The 26174-nt window shown below is 38.0% G+C and overlaps 1 protein-coding gene across 2 annotated transcripts; it reads right to left on the minus strand.

Annotated features, from left to right (window-relative positions):
- Nucleotides 1–278: 278 nt before the first annotated feature.
- Nucleotides 279–26174, minus strand: tex11 (testis expressed 11). 2 transcript variants are annotated; one of them, XM_022234223.2, is made up of 31 exons: nucleotides 21576–26173; nucleotides 21086–21219; nucleotides 20670–20754; nucleotides 20339–20418; nucleotides 20165–20195; nucleotides 19634–19683; nucleotides 19242–19376; nucleotides 18770–18850; nucleotides 18398–18483; nucleotides 17860–17911; nucleotides 17462–17557; nucleotides 16960–17041; nucleotides 16770–16851; nucleotides 16375–16526; nucleotides 16146–16231; nucleotides 15208–15348; nucleotides 15000–15102; nucleotides 14148–14266; nucleotides 13856–13941; nucleotides 13617–13664; nucleotides 13199–13236; nucleotides 12758–12841; nucleotides 12512–12582; nucleotides 12222–12338; nucleotides 11602–11677; nucleotides 11035–11187; nucleotides 10676–10787; nucleotides 8359–8482; nucleotides 3329–3405; nucleotides 1182–1275; nucleotides 279–1058 (listed from the first exon to the last, which is right to left on the minus strand). In XM_022234223.2, exons 1-28 carry the CDS (start codon nucleotides 21631–21633, stop codon nucleotides 8428–8430), a joined length of 2493 nt encoding a protein of 830 aa, XP_022089915.2. In that variant the 5' UTR covers nucleotides 21634–26173; the 3' UTR covers nucleotides 279–1058; nucleotides 1182–1275; nucleotides 3329–3405; nucleotides 8359–8427. The 2 variants fall into 2 exon arrangements, with proteins under 2 accessions (XP_022089915.2, XP_087002833.1); XM_087146707.1 differs by lacking the exon at nucleotides 21086–21219 and having other exon boundaries at nucleotides 21576–26174.

The raw sequence follows: 26174 nt of genomic DNA on the forward strand, positions 1-26174 counted from the left end.
CAAAAATCAGATTGAAGTGTTTTGGCACTGTGGATGAGTAGAGAGTAAAACCCTCAGAATGAATACTGACTGAATCAGCAGGGAACAAGTTAGCGAGGGTAGAATTACTGTGCTAGTCTGTCTCCTAGAGTTCTAACTGTGACAAAAGAATTTCACCAGCTGATGTGAAACAATCTACCTGGTGAAGCACAAATAACATACAGGCAAGTTTGGAAATAAAAGTGAAATTTCAGGTGGTGTGAACCATTAAGGGAATCATAACAGTAGGAATTGGAACGTTATAACCAACGTGAAGTTTTCTTTATTCAAATGCTTCCTAAACACAATAACTCATATAACAATCAACAATGCCTGATGAAAGATTTAAAACCACTCACCTAGGTAAATCTGAAACTCTTTTCAATGCATAAGCACTTTAAACATGAAAACATTCAAACAGTTATTTTTCCAGTGTTGATAAAAACCTGAATATCATAAGACAATTTAATGACCAAAAAGCACAGTTAGACAATTATTCTGTCTCTTTTTAGGATTAAAAAATCCTTACCAAAAGTAAGAATGTCACACTGTGCATATATGTTGCTTAGTTTTTGTCAGTTTTCAAAGATTAAGAAATCCAAGAAGGCAATCACTTCAGACTACTTGTTGACTGCTTCAAAGAAAGACAATCAATGATGATCTTCACTACAATTGTTGACTCTACTAAAACTCCCTTGTTGAGTCTTGATCAATGAGCAAAAAACATTCACATTAAAGCAAAATCACACCACAGCAATTGGCTAACAGTGTTTTTGATCAAAGAGTTTTAATAGTTATGGCACACTAACAAATGACCTAGAAAAAAGAATGTCAATAATATAACATCCAAAAACATGTGCCAGGAAGTGTTGGCTTGACTATCAACAGATCTTAAAGAGACATTGAGAGCACCAATCTCTGGCAGCTATATCTACATGCACACTGTACCTTGATCTTACCAAGTTTCATCCCTCCTCCAGGTTCCCCTTCAATTTCTCTCTTTCAATCTTCTCCAGAACTTCAGAATAGATAGTCTTCATCTGTAAAGGAAGTTACGATATTTTATCAAGAAAATCTCTGGAAAGATAGGCCAACTTGATTAGGGAGGGCCAGCAGTAACCAGAATGTTCATAGAATGTTTTTATTCACAAAATGAAGTGTACCTTTTCTTCATAATTGGATTTCAGGCTGGTCAGGTGATTCATAACTCTGACAGCTAGGCCACACCACTTCTCTGCATCAGTCAGTTGCCCTCCACTGTTGATGTCATCATAAAAAAAATCAATTAACAGGTTGAAATTCATTAACAGGTTGAAGCTCACACTAGTTGATTGATATAATCAAAACTTCACAGTTATGACCAAAGTACATTAATTTACAAAACATTGACAAAGAATTTCCCTAAGAAAATTGACATGAAAGAGGAGCTCGTCTAATTTTCTATGAACCTAATTTTATAGCATAATTTATGGCCAGTTTGTAATAAACTTATTACAAATCAATTTCCAAATAACTAACTAGTGACTTCCCAAAAAGAAGCCAACAGAGAAGATAGGCTTTTCCTTATAATATTTCAAAGACAGTTGGCACTGTAATTAGCCATGTTGTTGGTTTGGGTCACATGACAGGGACTGGATGCACCTGTAAACAGCAGGTAATCACCAAATGTGTATAAATGTCACTTTAGATAGTTTGAACTGCTCAGTATTAGATAAAAGCTCCATAGCAGTCTTCATGATAAATTAATTGTCTGAGTACTACCATTTCATAGTGGTTTGTCTTTGCTATGCTGACACCTACTTGATAAACCAACCAGCTGTGGTTTTCATTCATGACAAGCCAGGCATGACCAAGGCTGACAGCCGTGCTCATATTCAAGATTTCTTTTTCACATGGTCACATGATTTTACCATCATCTCCCAGGGATTGGCCATGAGCCACCATAGGTAATGTTGGATCCTTTATCAGAATGAGTAACGGCATCCCACACAGCAGAATGGATGGAAGCTGAACTTTCATCCAGTGTTCAAGTATTTGCTGCCCTGATTTTATGGTTCAACTGGAAGTTAAGTGATCTTCAATAGTGTAACATTCTGTATCCAAGCCGGAACACATCAAGCAAGTTAACTGGGAACATCAATGTATATTCCTAGGAAAATATTTTTCAATGATTCATCTCGGCAACAAAACAGTATAAAACCCTACAGCTGATGACCAAATTACTCCTATCAGCTACAAATCCACAAATCATTTTGTTTTTCACGCACGGAATTGAATTCTGAAGAACACGACGCTATCAAGAGCTGAAAGATTTTCCCAATGTACAAACAGAATTTTGGTTAAATTTGTGACACACCGAAGCCATGCAAATGAATATTCCTCTCAGCACTGACCAATATTTCCAATAAATAAAACCTTGAAGAGTTAGGGTTCACTATTTCCATCTCACTAATTTGATGTATACCCACGAAAGCCACAATAATCCGGACTCTATCAGATATCAAACTAATTCTTGGCACTTCAACATTGCAAGATATAAGTCACAATGTAACAGGAGATGAAATTCTCAAGATGTGTGAGTCTCATTAACCCTTAAACTCTTAAGGGGAATTTCGATGCAGTGACTAGAAGTTAGACCTTCCAAGTTGTCGAAATAAAGAGTGCAGGAGTTGTCCTCCACTTTCTAAAGATCACCATGTGACACAGACACTGTTTAGGACTATTCCCGGGAGGAAGAAGATTGATGACTCAGCTTTGTACAGTCAATGGTTTCATCATTATTCTCTGCTACAACTTACAAGTACTTTAAACGGGGAAAAACCTAAATGAAGTGACAGTCATATCCACAGCTTAACCCCTTGATACTGGACAGCAAAAATGTCACAAAATAAAACCACTAAATCTGACACAGGAAGCTGGCTCAACAAAATCAATGGCTTTTCCAGTTCCTTGATGTTGTCTTGATTATATCTACCATAGACAGTGATAGAATGAACACGTTTTTACCAGTATGTGACCCAGAAAGACTTCAAGTGAGTGCATATACATGTACCTCATGTTCATATTCATTTTGTTCCCTTAACTAAGCCCCCCCCCAAAGTTCATTCATTATACCCTGCTACAAAATTCCAATATTTTACAACAAAGGAATTGTGTCGATGCTTCCTAAAGTTGCAATCGTCTTCATTTTAATCTTTCCTAAATTTCAAATAGACAGAGTTGTCAGAGCTGACCTACGGTGACAATAACCCTATGCTGAAAATGCTGACCAAACATGACAGACTACACAATGAGTGTTCGGCAGACCTACTTGAGGAGATGAATGCCTGTATTCCAAGCTTGGGTTAACAGCCACAAGATCTGCATCTCTGGGTATTTTGTAGTCCCCTGGAAAGGAAATGAAACAGTCATGATGAGAACATAGTCCTGAGATATTTTAAGAAAGAGATATTCTCTACAATGACTTTTGTGGGTTTTTCTCAAATCATGTCAACTTCCTCCAAACCTAGCCAATGTGCAAAATGCGTTCATGATTGAGCTTGCTGCTGGGCATAAAGGACACAGGAGTTTGAATTGCCCTGGCTGTAACATCTGGCCAGTTACTGCTTTCTGGAATGCTTGATATGTCCATAGCCAGAGTGCAGCGAATGCTTGCTACCCACCATGGTCTCACAACCACGAAACCCCCTTGTACCCTATGATTGATTGCTGGCGCAATTTGTTGCTGGTAATCTGCATCCTTAAAACTTTGTGCACTGAGGTATAGGAAATTGAATATTCATGTCATCGTTGGTGCTTGGTATGATCTCACGACAATATCAAATATAACGCTTGTGCAGTTGCTTGTATTACGCTGTGTGCCCTAAATCTGTATGTGCAGTCATTGCCCTTAATAAGCGCTTTCTTCTGGAGTTATTTTGGGAATAAATAGCCCTGTTGTTTACAAGATTTTGTGTTTTGTTTGAATCATTTTTATTATGGCATTTGTACAAAGGCATACTTAATGAGATTTCATGATCACTCCCTGTGATGAATTAGCACCTTTTTTACTTATGAACTTAGCTATCCACTAAAAGTCAACATTTTGTTGGCCAGTCTCAGCCAAATTTTTACCAAGTCTTTGAAAACTGATGTATTGGAGGGAGGAGAATGAAATTACAAACTCTGCATGGATAATGGAACAGTGTATCAAAATTTAAAAAGTTTATTTATGATGGCAAAAGTAGGTCTAATATCAGGGATTTTTCTCTATTTCCAGGTCACAACAATAATTAAATTTGTATTTAATTGCAAGCAAAAAACCACAAGTATTGCTAGGATATTACTGACCCAGCTTGTCCGGCTAAGATGCAGGCAGTAATCAGGCATTTTTGGAATGTTTTCTATTATTCGTCTGAGGGGGGGGGTGACCAAACACTTTGAAGTGCCTGGATGGCAACTCCTTCTGCGTCCTTCCTCTATGGTCGGAGACTCGGAGCTACTGCCAAGTGCAAAATGAGGGCAAACCTTTCCTTCTCCCAAAATTATATTCTGATTTTAATGTTGCATTATTTTTGTGTTTGCATTTTTTACACAACACTCCTTTATAAATAACTGGGAAGTGAAAGCATAGATCTTACAGCTGTTGAATGTTGAATTAATGAAAATGATTCAACAATTCAACAAGGTAGGTATGTTTAGTACATGAGCAGGGGTTAGGAACTAGTGACATGACTTTAAACTTTTGATTTGAAAATCAGTTAGATTGATGCAAGTAACATCTGTACGGAAACATGCCTCAACTGCAAGCAAGCTGAGGGGGCAGATGGAAGGAGACATAAGTACTGGAATTGTTACTGGTGCCAAGATTCAATTTCATCAAATTTGTGAGTGCATTTCCAGTCATAAATACCGGATGCTAAAACCAATAAGGTCGGTCCTTCAATCAGTCTTGGCAGAGAGCCAATAGTGGGAGATATCATAATGCAAGAGAGAACCTGACGCCAAAATTATACGGACCTTTACTTCAAAACCCCGAGTTACATTCAACTACAAACATGAGAGTGTGGATTGTGGAGTGAGTTAAGGCAGTTATTAGCAAAGCATTGCTGAGAATGAATGCGCTTTTGTGAGAAATGGAAAAGAAACATTCATTAATGTGTTGTGAACTGACACTTCATTAAAATGACTGGCTCAATAACTGCCATCACAAACGTGAAAGATTTGCAACCGCAGAATAGCGAGACTTGCCGCCATGTGGTTGTAATTTCAGAAAGGAAAGCTGATAGGAGAGCTTAATCTATTCCAGAGTCCTAGCTATTATAGGAAAGGTTAGATTATGACAATGTTGCTATTAGTTATAACTAGCCCAGTGCATTGTAACCTCCATGTCTGTAATTTGGTTCAGACATGCTAAATTGATGATAACATCAGTGCAGTTGATGTCTGTACAGTCAAATCTTGGAAGTTTATCATCTGGTTGATTTCTAAGTTTCTTCAAATGGGAATGAGAGCTTCTCCAATCAATCAATTTTTAAAATTGTACCTTTCATTATCTTTTCCATACGTTTTAGACAAAAGGAAAATACATCAAAAGGATGACTCCACTATTTAGTTCAGAGATTCAATTAAAATTGTAAGCCATAAAAATTTCTTTAATGCGTTTATAGATACAATATGTACAATGTTTCCATCACAAGCCTGTTTTACAGTTTGGTTAACTTCCCCATTTATCTTCCAATGCAATGACACAAAGACTGGTATAAATTTTATGATTCACCACTGCTGACAGATTTATAGACTTGAGAGCGTCATAGATACTGAGAGACGGTATGGACGTGAACTGGATTTCTGTAATAGTCCATTAACTGTGGGTGATATGTATCAACGGTGACTGTTTCTCCTAGTATACAAAATCTATCAAGGTATTTGTGTCATAGGAGAGACCCCTCAGCCTACAGTCGTACCATGAACATGTATGCTGGTATAGGGGAAATGCACAGTTCTGCAATCAATATACTTTATCACCTCAACCATATCCATTCATTAATGATGCACAGCCCAGGCATTTTTCTATTTGGGTATAGTCAACTCTCCTTATAACAAAGTTACAGGGACCAGACAGATTACTTATAACCAGGACTTTGTTATAAAAGATGTTGAAAAACAAAGAAAATGTAAGACTTCAGGAAAGTGGCCAGAGTTCTCAGAATTTGCTTTTTTCATAACAGTATTTGGTTTTAACAGTATTCTTTAATCTAATCACCGCACTGCGTGATATATTTATACCATACACATTGTGCATTCTTTGTACTTGGACAAGTGGACTATGCACACAAGCCAAAGAGGTAAGTTCTGAACCTATCAAAACAATGCGGAACCAGGAGTGGGAACTTGGTACACTTGGCCTGAACCCAATCTCCCATCCTGATATGATCCTGTGACCCCGTAAACTGACCTTTTATGACTTTGACATTGATCGGAACAATGACACCAGTCAACCGGAAGATTAAAAGGTGCCGACAAGGCCACGACTCTAATGGCACCAAGTTTGCTTTCTCTCAGACAGACTTGCTTAACTTTCATTCATCCTGATTCATTTATCTTTTATATTTAAGAATTACGAGTATTTTGTTGTTTTGTTCTAGGTTTTCCTGACAGCTAGGACTTGATGTGAATTCACCAGACTATGAGGGACATGTCTAGGTTTTCCTGACAGCAGGACTTGATGTGAATTCACCAGACTATGAGGGACATGTCTAGGTTTTCCTGACAGCTAGGACTTGATGTGAATTCACCAGACTATGAGGGACATGTCTAGGTTTTCCTGACAGCTAGGACTTGATGTGAATTCACCAGACTATGAGGGACATGTCTAGGTTTTCCTGACAGCTAGGACTTGATGTGAATTCACCAGACTATGAGGGACATGTCTAGGTTTTCCTGACAGCTAGGACTTGATGTGAATTCACCAGACTATGAGGGACATGTCTAGTGGATAAGTTCCTGCCATAAAATGATAACAAGATTCCTCTTTTTTTCCATACAGCTAAAGTAAAAACAAGAAACATGTGTCACAACCTTTTGAAGCCATAACATGAAAAAGTTCTCCCTTTCTTTAAAGTAAAATAACTTAGTATCATTTGTTCGCTGATAAAATGTAAGTGGCAAACAAATTGTGGTTAAGAAATCCGAAATCCATGCAAGGGATGTGGGTTTCCTTATGAGGATGTTTTGGAATATATCAACGATTCTTATCTTGGGCTCAAAAATGTTTGGAGTGGAAGGAAGATCTGTCATTTGGCTGTCTGAAAATGACAGGAAAAAGCATTAATGGTTGTTTTATGAGCTGGTATTGTCAGATATAAATTCCATATGTGCCCTTAGGAAACAGATCACTGGTTTGAGGTGTTAGGAGTGAGATTAGGAGATGAATAAAACATGTACATGTACAAACCATCAAGCAGAACATGTATTACCATGACAATAATCAAATACAGGAACTTTTCAGGACTTTTAAGAGCTAACAACAAATGAGTGTGAAACACTTGCACTAGTTTTTTTGTATAAAAGTAGTGAAACCATAATGATTAAACAAATAAAAATCTATGATTATGAGTTAAAAAATCCTAAAACATGAGGAAAAAAATACTGAATAAATCAGATTGCTAGAATGTTTGTGCATTGCCTGTGTTGGAGAAACTGTCCGGAATTGCTGTCATTTTTCAAATTGAATTTTGTCCTTCACTGAATGATGCAATGGTATGTACAAGATAATATTAGCCCTTTCTGAAAACATCTAGTCCCTTGATACCTCTTGGTTTGGACTCAGATTCCTCCATGATTACCAGGACATAAATATTCTTGAAAATTCCAGTTGAAAAGTGCTCAACAAAGAAGTGAATCTTGTAAATTTCAAATAAAAAAAAATATGTGACGAAAAGAGCAACAGCATATTCAAATATTTAGCTTAACTGGTTACTTTTTTTTTATTTGAGAATCAGTGGCTCTCTGAAAAGTTTACTAGCAAACAGTCCCTCATACTAGAATTCTGGTCTGTCAACTAAAAGTCAGTGGTTGTATGCTGTAGTGGATGTGATTAATATCTATGGTGAATTGATTTCACCAAACGGTTCCTGTTTCCTTTCCCATTCTAGGTTACTGTCTGAAAATGTTCCACCCTCTAGAAACCACACAATTTCATTTTATTTTTACAAGAAGATCAATGTTTTTATCCAAGTGGAAAGCTATCCAAGTGCAAAGCTTTCTGCAAAGGGTACCCAACAATACTTGTGCCCATCCCTGTATGTCCTAGTGCTTCCTTTCATTCTTTGAAATAGTCATCTAGTTTTTTTTTTTTACCTGGTTGTTTTCTATCAAGTTGAGTGCTGTTATGAAGTGCGTCCATGCTTCCTGTTTACTGGCTGTATCCTAACTTGCTCTTACATCCTTGAGACATAGCTCTATTATGCCATGAAGAGCTTTGCTGTAAACAAAATGTACATTGTAAGTGGAATACACTCATATACAACGTTTATATTATATCAGGAAAAGATTTGGAAATGCTGTAAAAGTATACATCCCCACCTAAAACAAGTCCAGAATATCAGATAACAAGTTACCTTCTTTCTCTTTTCTTTTCTCTTTGGATTGTTTAATTTTTTCTATAGAATTTTACTGCTGCATTTCCTTCTATTCCAAAAGAACTCATCCTTCCCTTGAATACTGTGTTCCCTTTGTGGTTTGTTATACATATCCTTTTCATAGAATCCTGGTATACTCCTCTTTTGTTGGAAATGCACAGATCAAAAGAAATCAAATAACACATGTAGTCATTTCCTTGAATATCATGTTTCTTTTGTGTTTTTTTGGTAGATGTCTATTTATAGATTCCTGCTACATTCCTCTTTCTTTGGAAATGCATGGATCAAAATAAATCAAATAACCATTACAGACTTTTGTTCAAATAACACATGTAGTCATAAACACAGTTTTCAGTCATCAGTTTTCAGTCAGTCAGTTTCACTATAAGTTTTCACATACATGTACCCCAATGAAGGTTAATATTTTAACACAAATGGTTCATACTTCACTCTTTATAAGGCTTTGGTCTACATGTATCACTGTGTTTTAAACACTTGGATAAACCAGGGGAAAAACACAGGAAAAGAAACTATGTCGATTGACCATGTCAATGGGATATGATAGGAAACCAGGCAGTCACCAGGGTCATTGTTTAGTCATTATCTAAGCTGGGCACTGTTTGGTAAATAACTTCCCCAAAATCTACAGCACTTGCATGCATTGGTTTTTGAGAAACTTTCTTTACATTTCTAATCTATTCATTTTCAATGACTAATTGCCACTTTGAGTTTCTCAGATAGCCTTGGAAAAGTTGCAAAATATCCATCACCACCTGAACAAGTCCAGAAAATCAGTTAACAGGTTGCTTTTTTTCCTCTTTACTCTTCTCTTTGGACTCTTTATTTCTTTATTTCTTTCATTTCTTCCTTGGATTGTTATTTTTGCTCATAAACTCCTTGAATATCATGTTTCTTTTGTGTTTTTTGTAGATGTCAATTTATAGATTCCTGCTACATTCCTTTTTTCTTGGAAATGCATGGATCAAAATAAATCAAATAACCATTACAGACTTTTGTTCAAATAACATTAGTCGTCAACACTGTCAGTTTTCAGTCATTCAGTTTCTATGTAAATTTTCACATACCCTGATGAAGGTTACTGTTTTAACACAAATGGTTAAGACTTGACTCTTTATAAGGGTTTGGTCTATTATTGTGTTTTTAAACACTTGGGTAAACCAGGGGGAAAACACAGGAAAAGAAAGGCAGTAATCAGGGTCATTGTTTAACTATCTAAGCAGAGAACTGTTTCTTAAATAACTTCACTGGAATGTACAGCCTTTGTATACACTGGTTTTTGAGAAAATTTTCTTACATCTTTAATCTAATGATATCTATTTAATGGCTATTGCCACTTGAGTTTCTCAGGCTACGTATGTCCCAATTTACAGTTGCACAAAGAACAGAATCTATCTTAGAACTTATTTGAAGGATACATGTAGATCTCCCATAACAGCAGCTTTTCAACCAAAATGAACCCATACATACATCTTCAAAATGAACCCAAAAGTTCATGCATGGGCAAATTCTATTAGATTTTGTGATTAAGAAAAGAAAAGCCTTTGAAGCTAGTGGATTCTCTAAGATTCTGCAAGGTTCTTTAACAAAGGGATCAGAATTGGACTAAGAAAAGTTTTGTTTGGATTTCAAAAGTACTCATACAAATTCTTTTTCTTTCCCTCTACCAACACATGAGGGCGGTATTTGAAGTAAATGCTAGAAATCTGGTCTTGAAAAGCTGTGTGTAACCAGCATGAGTCAGTTTAAAGGCTTAGTGAACAGAACTTGCACAAAATGGGAACTGCTCAAACCATACATATCCACTTACAATTCATACCTAATACTTTGACCTAATGAACTCCATTTATTTCTTAAATCTCATGTTAATCCATTAAGAAATAAAATAAATTTTTGAAGACCATACAATAACTCAGGATTTAGCAAAAATTGCCAACCTGCAAAATACTTTATTGAAAAGGCCCCCTCTGAAGTCAGCAATTAAAGAGTAATTAGCATCACACTTCAACTACAGTCACCTGCATTTATTGAGGTCCATCCCATCAGGTTGCTGGAGGTACTTCTGGATGACAACTTGCAGCACTTTCTTGCAGATTGACGAGGGAAGGAAAGGGGGTTCCATGACCAGGGCTAGGAGAGAAATAGAGAACTTGGCATCTGACTGCTTACAATGGAGAGGTTTAATAAAACTTTATTTAGGGAAAGCTTAAATATGATAGAAGGGGGATGTGAGACCAAGTGTCTTGATTTCTGGGTTAGAATTGAACATTGAATAATACTTCCTTCAATTAAGAGCCTATCTAGCTCAAATATATCCCTTGGGGAGACTGAGGGTGAAAAATACAGGGTGAAAACAGGCGTTGTGGTGTGTACATACCAGCCATGGTTTCCAATGTCTTGATTTCTGTGGTAGGATTTGACCCAACCGCCTCCAGGATCCTATCCAACTCAGACACTTCACCTAGATTTGCCACAGCTTCGAACTCATACAGAGTCAACAATATGGATGTTGTTTCCTTGCTGTCACTCCCTGAGTAAAAGAAAACTTACAATCACAAAACATGCCTTTGTGGTTAAACAACAAATCAGTCTGACCCACAATTCACTTTTTATATCATTAATCAACCCTAACAGTCCACAATCCTCCATTTTCAATATGATTTTACATACATCCAAGGGGTATAGGTTTAAGGACTTCATACATGGCTTATGTTAGCTTTGAAAAAGCATATGCTTTTAAATACGCAAAGACTGGAAACAATTCAGGTTTCTAGATTGTCAACCCTTGTTCTGTGCATGAAGGTAAAGTTTTCTGGCCCTTTCTAATCATACACTGTATGATACACAAATTTGAGAGTCAATCTGATGACTGTTAATGATTGATGGCAAGATCTAGCTACATTGTACATCAAGTGCATCAAGGCTGGTAGATAGATTGTCTTACCTTGTTCTGGGTGAAGTTCCTGATTGATGTCCCTACAGGCTCGGACGTGATCAAGACACAGCTTGAAGGAAGCAAGCTAGCAGAATGGGACAAACAATTCAGATAGACCGATTGCGCCTGTTAAGTCACATGACCAGTGGTGGGTATTCAATATCAACAAACACACGTTGCTATGGGGTTGATACCCACTATAGGTCATGTGATTTAGTGGCCGCAATCGGTCTATTAAACAGACAATCAAAAGTAAAACTGATGTTGGAATAGTGCAAAAATAATGATTTTATCTGCCTCAAGTTGAAGTGCACCCTCACTGGCAAAGTAGAGACAGGCTGATGGGAAGTTTTTCAACCACGCACCGTACGCACGTGAAGACCATACAGTCAAAATTAATGCATCCAGCGCCAAACACATATAAACCTGCACATGGATGCAGCGAGTTCCCCAAAAGGACCATAGTCACTACGTGAAGAAACACTTGTTATTTGCTCAGAGCGGATCATGACAAGTGCAGATTAAATAATGTTAACAGAAAATTCTACTATAGGTTTCATTCTCTAGAGCCAAAACTGATATACAAATGGCAAACACCGTTGGTAATTGCTGATAAAATTGTTTCTTACCTTATCATCCTGATTCAGCTGTTCTCTAGCCATCTGAAGGGCAGCAGCTGAAGCCATCAACAGACAAGTCTTCTGATGAGCAGCGTTATTCTGCTCTGGAGGAAGCAGGTGACTGAACTGAAAAAAAATATATCAATTGAATCTGTCGGGGTTGAATCTACAAATAAAACTATAGCAAGTCACTGGAGAGTGGCAAAATACAACCTCGCAGAACAATGCGCTGAACACAAAATAAACAAGAGAAACATTTTGAATTATTTGAAAAATAAGAAAACAAGAAGAGATCTAACCTTGCTGCAAATCATGAAGAACTCATGGGTCAAAGTGCTTTTCTCCGTCAACTCCAGAGCCATGTTCCATGCTGTATGAATACAAATTTGTTTCCATTTCATAATATAAAATTATGTCTTGGTGCAAGGAGTAACAAAGTGTGCAAACTACGTACAGCATAACTGAAACTGCTTTCTTTAAAAAAAAAAAGACATTCCAAGCAAAATTCATGCTTAAATTCAGAAGATATGAAATCATTTCCTTACATATTTTCATGAACCAGCGAGCTTCTTGAGACCATTCAATGTCAACATCATCCTTATCAATTTCCGTGTGTACTGTGTCATAAGCTGAACAAAACAAAAAAGTCCAGTGTTACCTTCCCACCTAATCAACAAGTTGACAATTTACATAAAATCTCTTTTCTCAGGGAGGAAATTTCAACAAGATAACAGATCAGATAATCCTCGTCTAATCTCCTTTTCAGTCTCTAAAATCTGCAGCTTAAACTAAGGGATTCACACATCAAAAAATGATAAAGGAACTCCAGTAATTGAAAACTTATTATCTAAATCTTAAAAACAAACGAGTATTCGAAACTAACATATTAGTTTCGAATACTGGTTTGTTTGAAAACAGCATTTGATCTCATGATCTGCGCCAAGATTTCCACTGACTTTACCCTACACCTGTTCTGCCTGGCTAACCTGTCTTCATGTATGATAAAACTGCATTAGCCTCAGTCCTGCATGCAAATATAGATACCAAAGCATCAGATACAAAACACATGCTATATTTCTACAATGGAAATGCAATACTAAGATAAATTATGGCAATAATTCCTTCTGATGGCCTAGTCCTGATAATGTAAGAACAGATTGCAACACTTTTAATCTTCAGTCACATAGAAATATTTAAACATATCCAAATTATTCAGTAAATGATGTAGTAATCTGAGAAAGAATTTTTCTCACATTAAAGATATTTTGTTCAGAATGCAGAGACACAAGTGAATCCTAAATATACCCTGTTGTGTTGATTAAACTCTAGGTGAATGTTTGTGGCACACAGCTCTTTAAAAATTTACTAGCCATAAGACTGAAGGCAGTTAATAAGTCAACTCACACATTGTCTTTTCCCTGAGCGGATGTCAGCTGTAATCTTGTCAAGCATCTACAATAGAGGGCAATATAATGTCAAACCAGTGCAAATGCTTCAGCCTGTCAACTTCCTGATTGACACGAAACAAAACAAGACTGGTTTCTAGAATACTCCAGTTTGACAGACACTATCAGAAATTATGTGCTGTCTTCTTTTTTTTCTCTGATTAATTGATGACATCATCATGACATCATTATACAAACCTCAGTGATGTCAGGATCTGTTGTTGATCCTCTGAGTATTGCACCACTTTCTCCAAACATCGCATAGCGATGCTGCGATTGTCTTTCTGCAGAAATAGAACAAAATTATTGAGTAATGAGTAGCTAGACAGACCAGACTGAGTATGGTCCCATTGAGACAACTTACCTCCAATGCCATCTCAGCAGCTAGACAGATCAGACCAAGTGGCGTCTCTTTGAGAGAATTCACCTCTGATGCCATCTGAGCTGCTAGACAGATCAGACTGAGTACCGTCTCTTTGAGATAACTCACCTCCAATGCCATCTGAGCAGCTAGACAGATCAGACTGAGTACCGTCTCCTTATTATCGCTACCATCTTCTTGCTTTTCTTCCTTACTGCAATCACACAGTCTCTGAATTGCTTGGGTAGCTGCCAAATAAAAGACACAAACTGTAGTGAAGAGGGCAGGGTAGGTTCCTAACCTGGTAACAGGAATACACTCGGATTTAGCCAAAAGAAAGATTTGTGAATTGATGTCCTCAACAACCAGCTCTTACGCCTGGTTTCCATATCGACGCAAGAAATGCAGAGAGCAACGCAATCGAAACACAAACTGCAACGCGGACAAATGAAAACATGCCAAACGGAGGTGTTTCCAACAATGCAGACAAATGCAAACCAGCTCGCGAACGATCGGCACAGTTGAACCAGGTTCAACTTTGCTGACTGTCTGCGTCGAGCAGCAGTGGTATCCCCATACAAACACGCATGCTGGCATGAACGGCGTGAAACGATGTCCCTCTCGCTTAGTTCCATGAATTTTGCCCATTTTCGTCTTAATGCTTAAATATTACACCCAAGTGATCAACCAAAAGCTGATCGTCAATGAAACGCATGAAACTGAAGTAGAGGTTTGGCATCATAAGGCAGTAGAGTCAATCTAAAAGCAAGTTTTCCGTGAAAAATCACCGAGTTTCGGACACCATTTTACTTCAAGTTTTGGGTAGAACGTCGTCATGCGTTGTCTCTTCCGTTTGCATCTGCGCCTTCACGTCTTGCTTTCCGTCTGCATTACAAAAAACCAGGCTTTATTCTTGATTTGAAAGAAGCAGAGAGAAAAGAGAGAGACATGATGAATTGAGGGGATCTCTTGTTGACTGACCTTCTTCTTCATTTGCTTGCCACAAAGCCACCTTATACAGTATGTACCATGTGAATGGACTGGTTGGATCTAGCTTCTCAGCTTCTTTCACTGCTTCCAAAGCCTGATGACAACAGTACACAACCAATTCACTTGAATATCATTATGACATTTGTAGGTAAGTTACTAAATAAGGCTTGTGGAAGTATTTATTTCATTATGACCGTACCTTATCAAGTTGCTGAAGGTTGAGATAGCATGATGCTCTGTTCCTCTGTAGTTTAGCAAGACTTTCATGCTTTGGGTCTGATCGAGTCAGGAGAGTCAGTGAGCAATTGTACCATGCTAATGCTTCAGCATTATCATCCACCTGCAGAGAAGGAAGAAATGACAAAGATTGAGGGTATGCTTGGAATATCAAACTTCAATAATGGCTATGTCCTTGCCTTCCACCTCTGTGGTCCCACATTCGATTTCCAGCCTGGTTTACACATGGATTGGGTTTTCAGTCCCTACCTGATTTCGTGGGTTTTACCCAAAATATTCCTCTGGGGTTTTTCCTCACACCTGTAAATCTGTACTTGCGTCTAATTTTCTCCTCTAAAGGTTTCTTCAAGACTCAAAAGCTGCAGTACTTAAGGAATCCTTGGTGTCATTACCAGAAATTAACATAACAATAAAATACTAACAGTCCAGAAGTCCCATTTTCAAGAGCAAAGATCCAGCAAACACAGATGGTTTGTCTGGCTCTTGCATATTAATCAGTAACTAATGGAATTTACTACTAACAGTTAGTTTTTTCTCGCAAAAGCAGCCAGTCAATTTTGCCAGTTTTTGGCATATTTTGAAATTCCTCTGTCCCATTACTCTGCATTAACTGATACTCAAAATAAGTTAATTTTCATTTTTTTAAGGATTTGTGATGAACTCCAGGACTTTCAAGGACTGTACTAGCCCAATGAGGTAAAAGTTCAGAAGAGTAAACCAGGAAACTGACACTGTTTTCATCAACAACATATTTGTTGAAATCTATCTCAAATACAACAAACCAAAATCTGTCAGCAACTTGGGCAAATGCAATATCATTTATTCTGCATTTGCTCTAAAAATTGACAGAAAAATATCAGTTTACCTTGGAATTTATTTGAAGAATTTTTTTTTACTTACATCGTAGGCACTGGCTGCCTGGTCCCACAGAACAGAGTGAAAATGTCTCTGGTTATTGATGTCAACATCAAAGACTGAAGAATGATCTACCATTAAAAATTATCCACACAGATATCAGGAATGGGTAGTTGTGGTTAAAACTACATATGAGTAACTTTATATCATGAAATGTTATCAGTTGATGAGAGAGATTTCTCCTAAAATCCTAAAATCTGCATTTGCTTCGCACCTGTTATGCATTCCTCTACAAATGTCTTTGCCTCTGATATCTTCTTGTTGCTAAGCAACAGCTCTAGATGCTGCAGATACACTCTACCAATGTCAGAGTGTGATGAGAAACAACTTGCCATTTTTTGACAGGAATATAAACTGATGTCCAGTCTACCAGAGAAACAAAAATGGAAAACAAAAATTGAATTCCATATTCAAAAAAGGGTCCACTGTGGGTACAATCAACACATCCAAAAGAGGGGCTCTGTCTTTGCTGCCACCTCGGAGTGGCAGAGTGATATGTAATGTGCCACTTCAAATTCCAGCATGCTTCTTAACAACCATACTATCGGCTCAACAGGAAATAAAACACTATTTTCTTTATTTAGATTTCCCAGAAAGCTGATAACTTACTTATCATGCTGAGCAAGCATCTTCACTGTATGGACAGCCAGGTTAACACTCAAGTCAGCATGGCTAATTAGATCATCTACAGCTGAAAACAAAATCAAAATTGAAAATAAAGCATTCCCACTGCCAAGAACAGACTGGTTTTCACAAAACTCCTCAGACAAAAACCCATGATTGTTACCAATGAACTGACCTCCTCTAATTCGGTTGTCACTGCCATTGACACACAGCAGAATCTTGATCTTAAGATGGAGGCCTGAGGGATGACTGTGTTCCTGGTAAAAGTTAAGAAGATGGAGATTAGATCTGCTTGAAACAGAAAGCAAACGGTGATTCCACAAATAATGCCACATTTGTAAGACCTGTAAGATCTTGTTTACATTTAATGTGTTTTGTTTTTAAATGGACTGTTCACTGTATCAGTGGGCATCTTGACTCCCCACACTAAAACCAAGTCATCAAACAAACTATACAGGGAAAGTGAACAGGTGTTTATATATTAGGAATATAAGCAAGGAAATTGAGGCAGGTGAGATTTGAACCTAATTTGGATCTCGATCTTAAAAGAGGGTCAGTCTAAAATCTCAACCACCGCAGTCAACTTCATGTTTACAAATAACACTGTGTGCTTGACATCTTTTTCCTCATGTAATCAGTTACACTTTCCTGCATGACAAGTTGTCTTTAACACTTACAGCATTAGCCAAACCAACTGCATTCAAAGCTTTCTGACCGTACTGTTCTGGATCCCAGTCTAGGTAAGTGCTGGCAAGCAAACGTAGAGTCCTAGCCTGTGCAAATACAAGACAAAATGTTTCTTCTTCATGCCTAAGTTGTTTTCAGCTTGATCAGTTCTGATGAAGCAACTTGTCTTTATTCCTTTCACTATTAACCATTGTTACACGCAACACAGATTTTTGTCTCCCTGGCACATTCTGTTTGGAATCAAAGAGTATTAATAAATCCAGACAAGGAATTTTTTAGCTTCTGCAAATGACTGGTAAGATTCTGTATTACCAATATTTTGTATACCTACAGAAATTCTTGGCCTTAACCAGGACAGCCATGTAAATTTAATATGTAGAAAGATTACCTGAAATTCTGATTCAATAGGGTGTTCTCCTTTGCCTAACTCAAGACTCTCTCTGCAGTGAGAAAAACATCAAACCAAGTAAAGTGAATTCAGGTGAAGTCAAGCCTTAGTTAAAAAACTTGAAGGCAGAAATGATAATGAAAAACTGTATGAAAAGCAAGCGTTCTGTCTGCAATACTGAAAACAATGAGATGTTTCCAGATCAGATTCTGTTTTAGAGCAAGAGAGACACAAGTGCAATATCCACTACACCTTAGCCATGCAATAGTAGCTTTGTAATACTTCTTGTCGAAGAGACACACAAAAAGTGCAATATCCACTACACCTTAGCCATGCAATAGTAGCTTTGTAATACTTCTTGTCGAAGAGACACACAAAAAGTGCAATATCCACTACACCTTAGCCATGCAATAGTAGCTTTGTAATACTTCTTGTCTAAGAGAGACACTAGTGCAATATCCACTACACCTTAGCCATGCAATAGTAGCTTTGTAATACTTCTTGTCCAAGAGAGACACAAGTGCAATATCCACTATACCTTAGCCACGCAATAGTAGCTTTGTAATGCTTCTTGTCCACACTGTCACAACCAAAGTTATAGCACAGCAGAGCTAGGTAAGAAGACTGACAAAAAAGCACTAAATGGTAAATTAACAAACAGAACTTGGACATCTTTTCTGAGTAATTTATGTCTTAAAGGTAACAGAACTGAGTGTACAAAAGTATGAGGTAGTGGATTCAAGTCCAACCTGCATACGAGGTTCTTGATTTTTTTCAAAAGCTCTCAAAAAAGCACAAAGAAAGAAAGAAAGGACAAACCAAAATGTGAAAGTTCACTCCAACCAAAACACAAATTGCACCAAAAGTGAAATGATTATTCCAAAAGTAAACAGTAGCAGTTGAGATTTACCTCATTCGGTATTTGTGGCAGAAGTTCTTTGGCTTTTTGAATCCATTCTAACCCAACAGCATGATCATCTTGCATGACAGACTAAAAAAAAAAAGGAAAAACAGATACTGAAACTAACAGGTTTCTGCACTACAGCATCGAAAAATTAAACATTAGCTCTATAAAATTAAACATTAGCTCTATAAAATTAAACATTAGCTCTACTGCTGGGGGTGTTCAACAAGTTTCCTTTCCTGCCAGCACTGAATTTTTTTGTACCTATTTGCAATGGCACAATTACAGAAACCAAAATTGATACAACCGTATCAGGAATGTTTCATGGGCGATACCACAAGTCCAAAAGAGATGACTCAGGATGTTGCAAGCAGAGTTTTTAACAAAAGAAAATGATTACAAATGACAGCAAACTTTTACTGAAAGACTATAAGCAAAATGATAATTGACTCAGATTCTGTAAAAGGAAGTAGCTCACCGACTCTGCTTTGGTGACATAAATCTTGAATACTTCTTTGTCCATATCTATGTATTGCAGCTGTTCGGCCTCTTTCCATTCATCTGATGAACCAGAAGGAGTAGATTCTAACATCTTCCTCATCTTCTCCAATCCCTGAATAGTGTTGACAAACAGATTTATTGAAGACAGAATGATGTTTATTTACCAAATTTTTGTTAGTTCTTGCTGAAATATTTTAGATTTCACAAACAATAGCAGAGTAGAATTTTTTTCTACAACATTCAAGCAGCAAAAAAATTTTTTAAAACATTCATGCAGCCAACAGCTATTCTGCAGAAAATAACCACAATTACAACTGAAAAATTTAAATTCCTTTCAAGTTATATGATGTTCCAACATCTCATACTTACATCCATTGCTAAGCTCAAAGACTGGTCCGCCATCATGGGTTTTTGGCAATCTAAAGAAAGTAATAATAAAGTAGTCAAACACATCATTTTTTGGTGCAATAACTTTTATGTTTAATAAAATTTACAAACTGAGTGTGTTCCTGGAATAAACCTGGCAAACTTCAAGGCAAATAGCAGAGTGATCTCTGTAAGGAATAGAAAATGCTCCATTCTTTTAAATTATGAAACATTAAACTTCAAGGCAAATAGCAGAGTGATCTCTGTAAGGAATAGAAAATGTTTCATTCTTTTGAATGATGAAACATTAAACTTCAAGGCAAATAGCAGAGTAAGGAATAGAAACTGTTCCATTCTTCTGAATGATGAAACATTTAACTTCAAGGCAAATAGCAGAGTAAGGATTAGAAACTGTGCCATTCTTCTGAATGATGAAACATTAAACTTCAAACTATATGCCACTTCCCTGGGTCTTATTTTTTACCAATTATTTTAGCTCTACAAATGGAAAGAATTGGAAACGTTAAAACTCACCCAGCCAGGCACGCCCCGTTCCGCCAGCCATCTGAAAAACAAAAACAAAAAAATTGATTGAAACTACCGTTTGCTTTGCATTAAAAGTAATGTAGATGAGCTTTATCTGAATAAATGCAGAGTGGCAATTGTCTTAAATAGCTATTTAAGGGCAAAAGTACTTAGTGAACATACCATTATCCGCTTCTTGAGAAATGCAAATGTTTCCCTTGAAGATGGGATGGAGAAGGCAAGATTGCATGCAATATGTCTGACTGTGCAGGAAAAAACAACATACGCAGCTGAAGTAGACGGTCAATAATTCAAATCAATTTTTACACTCAGACTGGATTTCAAAAGTCAATTTTAAATAAGTACAGGTGAGTTGGTTCTCACATCCTTTGCAATAACTGACTCTTGATACAAAAGTCAGTTCCAAAACTTGCTACAGCTGCTAATAAATTTGAAATCAGGCTGCAAAACCATTCATTCAGATACTGTTATTAGTGGCAATGAATAAACTCACCTTTGGAATTGAGTTCCTGTGTCAATGATTCTCCTGTTTTTCTTGCCACTGCAACATTCCACAATGACACTGACCAATTCTGTATCTGTATTTAATTGCAAATACCGTAGGGAATAAATTGAATTATTTGTACAATGGAAAGTGACACCTCTCTAAAAAAGCACCCAGTGCTTGACCATTTCTTGTCACTTGCTGAAAATGAGCAAAATGGTGTTTTCTAGCAGGTAAATGATAGTGCATCATAAAAAAGATGACACTACGATGTTACTGTTTGTGATGAGTGACCCTTTATGCAGTCTAGGCAAAGAGGCAAAGAGTAATGTGATAACACCATACTTTCGAATTATTGGTCAATATACAGGTTGTTATTTTTGAGCCCTTTTCTGTAAGTTACCAGTTTCATTTTCATTACCAACCTGCATTTCAACAGCCTGGCGCTGTGGTACTCTGGTGTACAGGCCAATTAAGGACTGGGAGATGTCTAGTAACAGGTCAATGATCCCATCACACTTGTTTTCATCGTACTCCTGACATAACTGTGTCACAAGACCTTGAAATACATATACAATTGATGTATCAAGTCCAACCGGCCAGATTCAGTAAGATCAACTGGCAAATGTTGAGTATTTGGGAATGGTGCAATATGAGAAGAGACTTATGCAAATGAAAGTACGGAGAAAGATTGAAGGTCAAGAATTATAAATAGCGCATTAATATTAACTGATAATTTTGCTGAATATTTGGGAATGGTGAAGCTTATGACTTATGCAAAAAATGTAGGGAGAAAGACTGGATGCAAAGGAATGGGTGTGGAAAGAATTGATCATGACTGCAATTATACCCTACCACAGCAAAGATGTTCTAAGCTGACATAAGAAAATGAGGGGGAAATGGATAACACATTACCATCAATTTGCCTGATTTTATCAGTGAAATCAGTTTTGTCAGTTCGCATGGCTTCCATTCTGCCTGGTTTTGAGGATTACTGCATCATCCACAATTCAGAGATATTACGTTCTTCATTTATACACTCGTCCATACACTCCCTACTAAAAATTGACAGGAAGAAAAATTACATCACTGATATATTAATAACTCTAGACTGGAGGAGTTTTAAAAATAATTCTAATCAGTGTATTTTTATTACTGAGAACTTTGGAGCGAAGACGCACAGTACATGCTGATTATGTTCTTTTACTCTGTTGAAAAATTTTGGTTGGTAGTTTTAAAGAGTTCTACATGTAGGTCTAACAATTCATTATCAATAAAACAGAAAAGATTTCAGTTCATTTCAAGCAAGTAAATTAATTATTTTGACGAAAATTATGTCATGTTGATAAGTACACGTACACAAAACATTTACAATGGTCATGATACCTTGCTTTCTCACGGTCACGGGAACTTTTGTACACTGTTGAATAGCACGAAGGGTAAATTTGCCACTTTGCCATGTTTTAAAAGTGCATAGTGACATCATGTTGACCGCAAGAATGCCAGCCTGGTAGCAAATTTGTAATAATTTATGAATTTACGTCACAATTACAAATATTTAGGGCTAGTTAGGTCACAATTAGGCTATGAGAATGAACATACTGGTTAGGTTAGATCACAATTAGGCTATGAGAATGAACATACTGGTTAGGTTAGATCACAATTAGGCTATAAGAATGAACATACTGGTTAGGTTAGGTCACAATTAGGCTATGAGAATGAACATACTGGTTCTCTGTCTGGACAATTTTGAAAACCCATGAGGATTTTTTTCATTAGTCATTAGTTGGTGTACATACCGCACATCGATAGTGAGTATGAGTCCATGAAAAGAGAACCAACCTTAAAGTAAACCAGTTCTCAGTCTGTCTTTCATCGTGCCATTTGTACGCAGGTGCACTACGAACTCCTGATTTACTTAGCAGCCATTTTTAAACATTCCCAAAGGGACAAAAAAGATATTTCTGAAATAGGGCCTAGTAACTTTTTGGAAAATAATAAAAAATTTTTGGTGGTTGTTTCAGCGGTAGGCCCTATGTGGGCGGTGGACGGAAGTCCAAGATATTCATTCTCATGACCTTACATTATTTTAGGCCAACATCTGCCACATACATGTATACCAACAAACAGTGAAAAAAGTGAAGCCCAAAGTTTCCTCTACTTCATGTATGTAAAAAATATGCCACGCCTAACACGCCTCGGCCAATGTGGAATTAGATTAGACTGTGAATGATGAGAAGTAAATCTGACTTACACAACTGCACAATACAGCCCCTACCCTGCCATGGCCCAGGCCTAATTAGAGAAATTTTCAGGCATGTCAAGAAGCTATACAGTAGTAAAATATATGCAAAAATTCGGAAAAATCAGTGCAGTAAGCCAAAGGGTACAACTAGTGTAACGGCCCTTGAAAGAGTTCCAAATCCTCCGATTTTTTTCATTTTACATACATACCTGTACACCCTAGGGGGTTGAACCTATGTCCACATCTACCTAGGTAGACGGAAAAGGCATGAAAGGAGGCCATGTGGAATGACTTGCCTCATAATGTTTATAAAGTACACACCTTGTGCATCCTGAGTATATTAATATGCATATGACGCGCGTCGTTATTTGTATGTGCCCTCCTTTTCTGTCTACCACCTACAACTGGCGCTTCACCACCACGCATGTAAAGCCTGCCTACTGACGTGCCTGTCTGACACGTGTCACTGTATTGTAGGGCCTGCTAGTACAGTATATCATTCCTCCTTGAGTGCATGACAGCGACGTCCCATTCTCAAAACCGTAAACCGTCGAATAGCTTCAATTTAGCAGGGAGAATATCAAGTAATTTCTGAGAAAAACTTTGAATTTTTCAGTGAATATTCGAATTGCCAAATTATTTCATGCAAAGGACACGTGCAACATTACCTGTCACAATTTTGCCGCTTTAACCTTTGACCGGAAACCTCGTCCACGAACGTATCATACGTCTTTTGTGCTAGTAGCTAAAAATTTATAAACAATTAATAGCTGGAGATGGTAATTTTTTAAAAAGATTTTCATCAACTTTTTATCTTTTTCCCCGTTTCTTTTACTCCCCTCCTTTTACCCTTTTTTCATTTTTTCCCCAGGGCGCTACCCCAGGCTCCCTCACTGAGGCCTCGTCTGGCTCACATGCACACGAGCTTACACGAGCAGTGGCGTATTGTGTTTGGGACTTGCCCGTGCGTGATGATGGCGTAAATCAAAACTTGCTTGGCCTTGGAAGTAGAATGTATGTAGGGGATGCTGACACCATATGACATTACGAGGGGCACTGCAAGTCCATGATACTTTCACCCCTCAGCCTCAGATAAAAACTGTATAAGCCTATAGCTCCCCTGGCCCAGGCTACCTTTTCAGTGCTGGTGAATTCATTTTGGTTGTTAATGTTAGGAAGTCCAAAATTTTCCCCAAATCCGCCTTAACTTTACATTTTCTTTCACTACGAAAAAGTGAAAGGATGATTCAATAGCCCCCCCCCATCATTTACGCCCCGCTACTAACCAGGAAGACGGGATTTGATCCGACTCGGACGGACTCGGATGGCTGAAGCAGCAACGTTGGACTGTTTTCATGTCTCAAACGAACAAGCATATGAAGAAGAAACTCCCAAATCCTGCTGAGTTATACGAACAGGGACGAATTTGTTACAAAACACAGATAGCCTATAAACTCGTCCTGAGCGTTCCTGAATTCCACTGAAAGTATTACCCAATCCTCCTGAACTGATTTGTTTATTCTAACAGATATTTTGATCACACAATCTTTGAGAACGGTAGGCCAAGCTATAGGCTTATACACAGATAGGGCCTACAGAGTTTTGTTTTCAGAAAGGCGTAGCATTAAGTAGGCCTATATCTTCGCTTTCGAATTTACATATCCCCTACACAAAACTGAAAACAGGTTGTGTCTGGCAGTACATAAACGTTTCGTATAAAAAGAACTTCACAGCGCCTTGAGTCTCATTTCCAATTTGATGTTCACTTCGAGACAACGATGGCTATGGGTGTTCTTGTAGGCCTGCTCCTCGTGTGTGTTGCGCATCAAGTTCCATGTGCTGCTTCGAGATCTGAGCCTTTCAACCTAAACCCTCAGGATCAGATAGTGAGGGTTGGAGACAGTGCGACATTTACTTGTCAAACCAATTACGTGATTGATTGCCCACATGACAGAATCTCTTGGGCGATGAAGTCAGTGGGTAGAAAAGATCACAACATATTGACCCGCTGTTCAAAATATCTGAGTCCGTTCAATAATGGTAAATATTCAGTGTCTCTGAAAATCAGTGAGGATTTCACGACGTACAGTCTGGTAATCAACGATGTTACATTGGCAGACAGTAAGAAGTACTACTGTTTTGCTTTTACACGAGAACATGGCTTTCCTTACGAATACTCCAGCAACGCTTTTTTGACTGTGACGGACCAACCGATCTGTCAAACACAATTGAAGCGCTCTATAAGAGTACTCCAACGTCAAGAACTGATTCTTGGTGATGGAGGAGAGTTTCTTTGTGATGTTGATCCTCATCCAGACTCGGCTCCCTTTCAGTGGATCCTAAAAGATGTAGATAACAACACCTTTTCCATTAATACCACGGAGCGATTCTCAATCTCAAGAAATCAACTGATAATTAACCCCCTTGTGACTTCAGACAACGAGCGCTCGATAAAATGCTTGATTACATTTAACACCAACTGTCAGCAGTCGAGCTCTTGGCACCAGATGGTTTTGGTTCCACAGACTACAGAACAAGAAACATTAGTTCCAACCGAGCTGGCATGGTGGAATGTTTTTGTCACGATCGGAAGAAAGACATATACAGAATCTTCTCTCAGCGAGGTTCCCCATTCTGATCAGCGTACTCCAAGCGACCGTTCATCGATTTCTGAAGCATTGACTTCTGCCGGACTGATTGAAGACTTAGCGAGGACAACCCTACTTCCTGGGGGCCATCAACGCCCCTTTCAAGTCGTCACCGGGGCCAGTAGTGGTAAACAGCAGTTTATTGAGCAGTGGGTGGTTATCGGTGGCATCTTTGCCGTCGTATTCCTTCAAATCATCATCGTTGCCATTGCCCTGTATGTGTTGAAGACAAGGAGCTCTTCAACAGCCAGTCAGAGATCCGTAAATCTCCCCGCACTTCAAGCCTCACCCGTCATGATCCTCGCCCAAAGACGCCGATCTTTCGCGAACTCGCACACTATCGCGTCTACAACACGTGAAACGCAGATAGACATTTCTCCTATCTACTCAGAAATTCCTCTCCTCAGTCGTTCGCAGATCTCTCTCCAAGCCGGAGAGGTCCCTGAAGCGAAGCCTCAAAGTTCTGAGTATCAACCTTTAAAGAAAACGCATGATGATTTGAGAGTAGATGTTAGTTCACATGCTATCAAACCAGAGACAGATGTTCAGTACTTGGTACCAAACAGACCAGGAAGGGTTGGCCAGAATTAGAATCATTCCAAGTATGCATCAGAGTCCGAT

This window comes from Acanthaster planci, linkage group LG15 (assembly GCF_054643075.1).
Source record: "Acanthaster planci isolate LZ-2023a linkage group LG15, COTS_SCS, whole genome shotgun sequence".
Classification (NCBI taxonomy): Eukaryota; Metazoa; Echinodermata; class Asteroidea; order Valvatida; family Acanthasteridae; genus Acanthaster; species Acanthaster planci.

Bases quoted from the DNA above. Each gene is read 5' to 3' on its own strand.
- tex11 (XM_022234223.2), bottom strand. From the start codon at position 21,633: ATGGAAGCCATGCGAACTGACAAAACTGATTTCACTGATAAAATCAGG. The intron at 19,377-19,633 runs GTAAGTATGAGA...AACACTATTCAG, and splicing joins CTTTGAGCTTAGCAATGGAT to GGATTGGAGAAGATGAGGAA. The intron at 18,851-19,241 runs GTGAGCTACTTC...TTTTTTTTTTAG, and splicing joins ATGTCACCAAAGCAGAGTCG to TCTGTCATGCAAGATGATCA.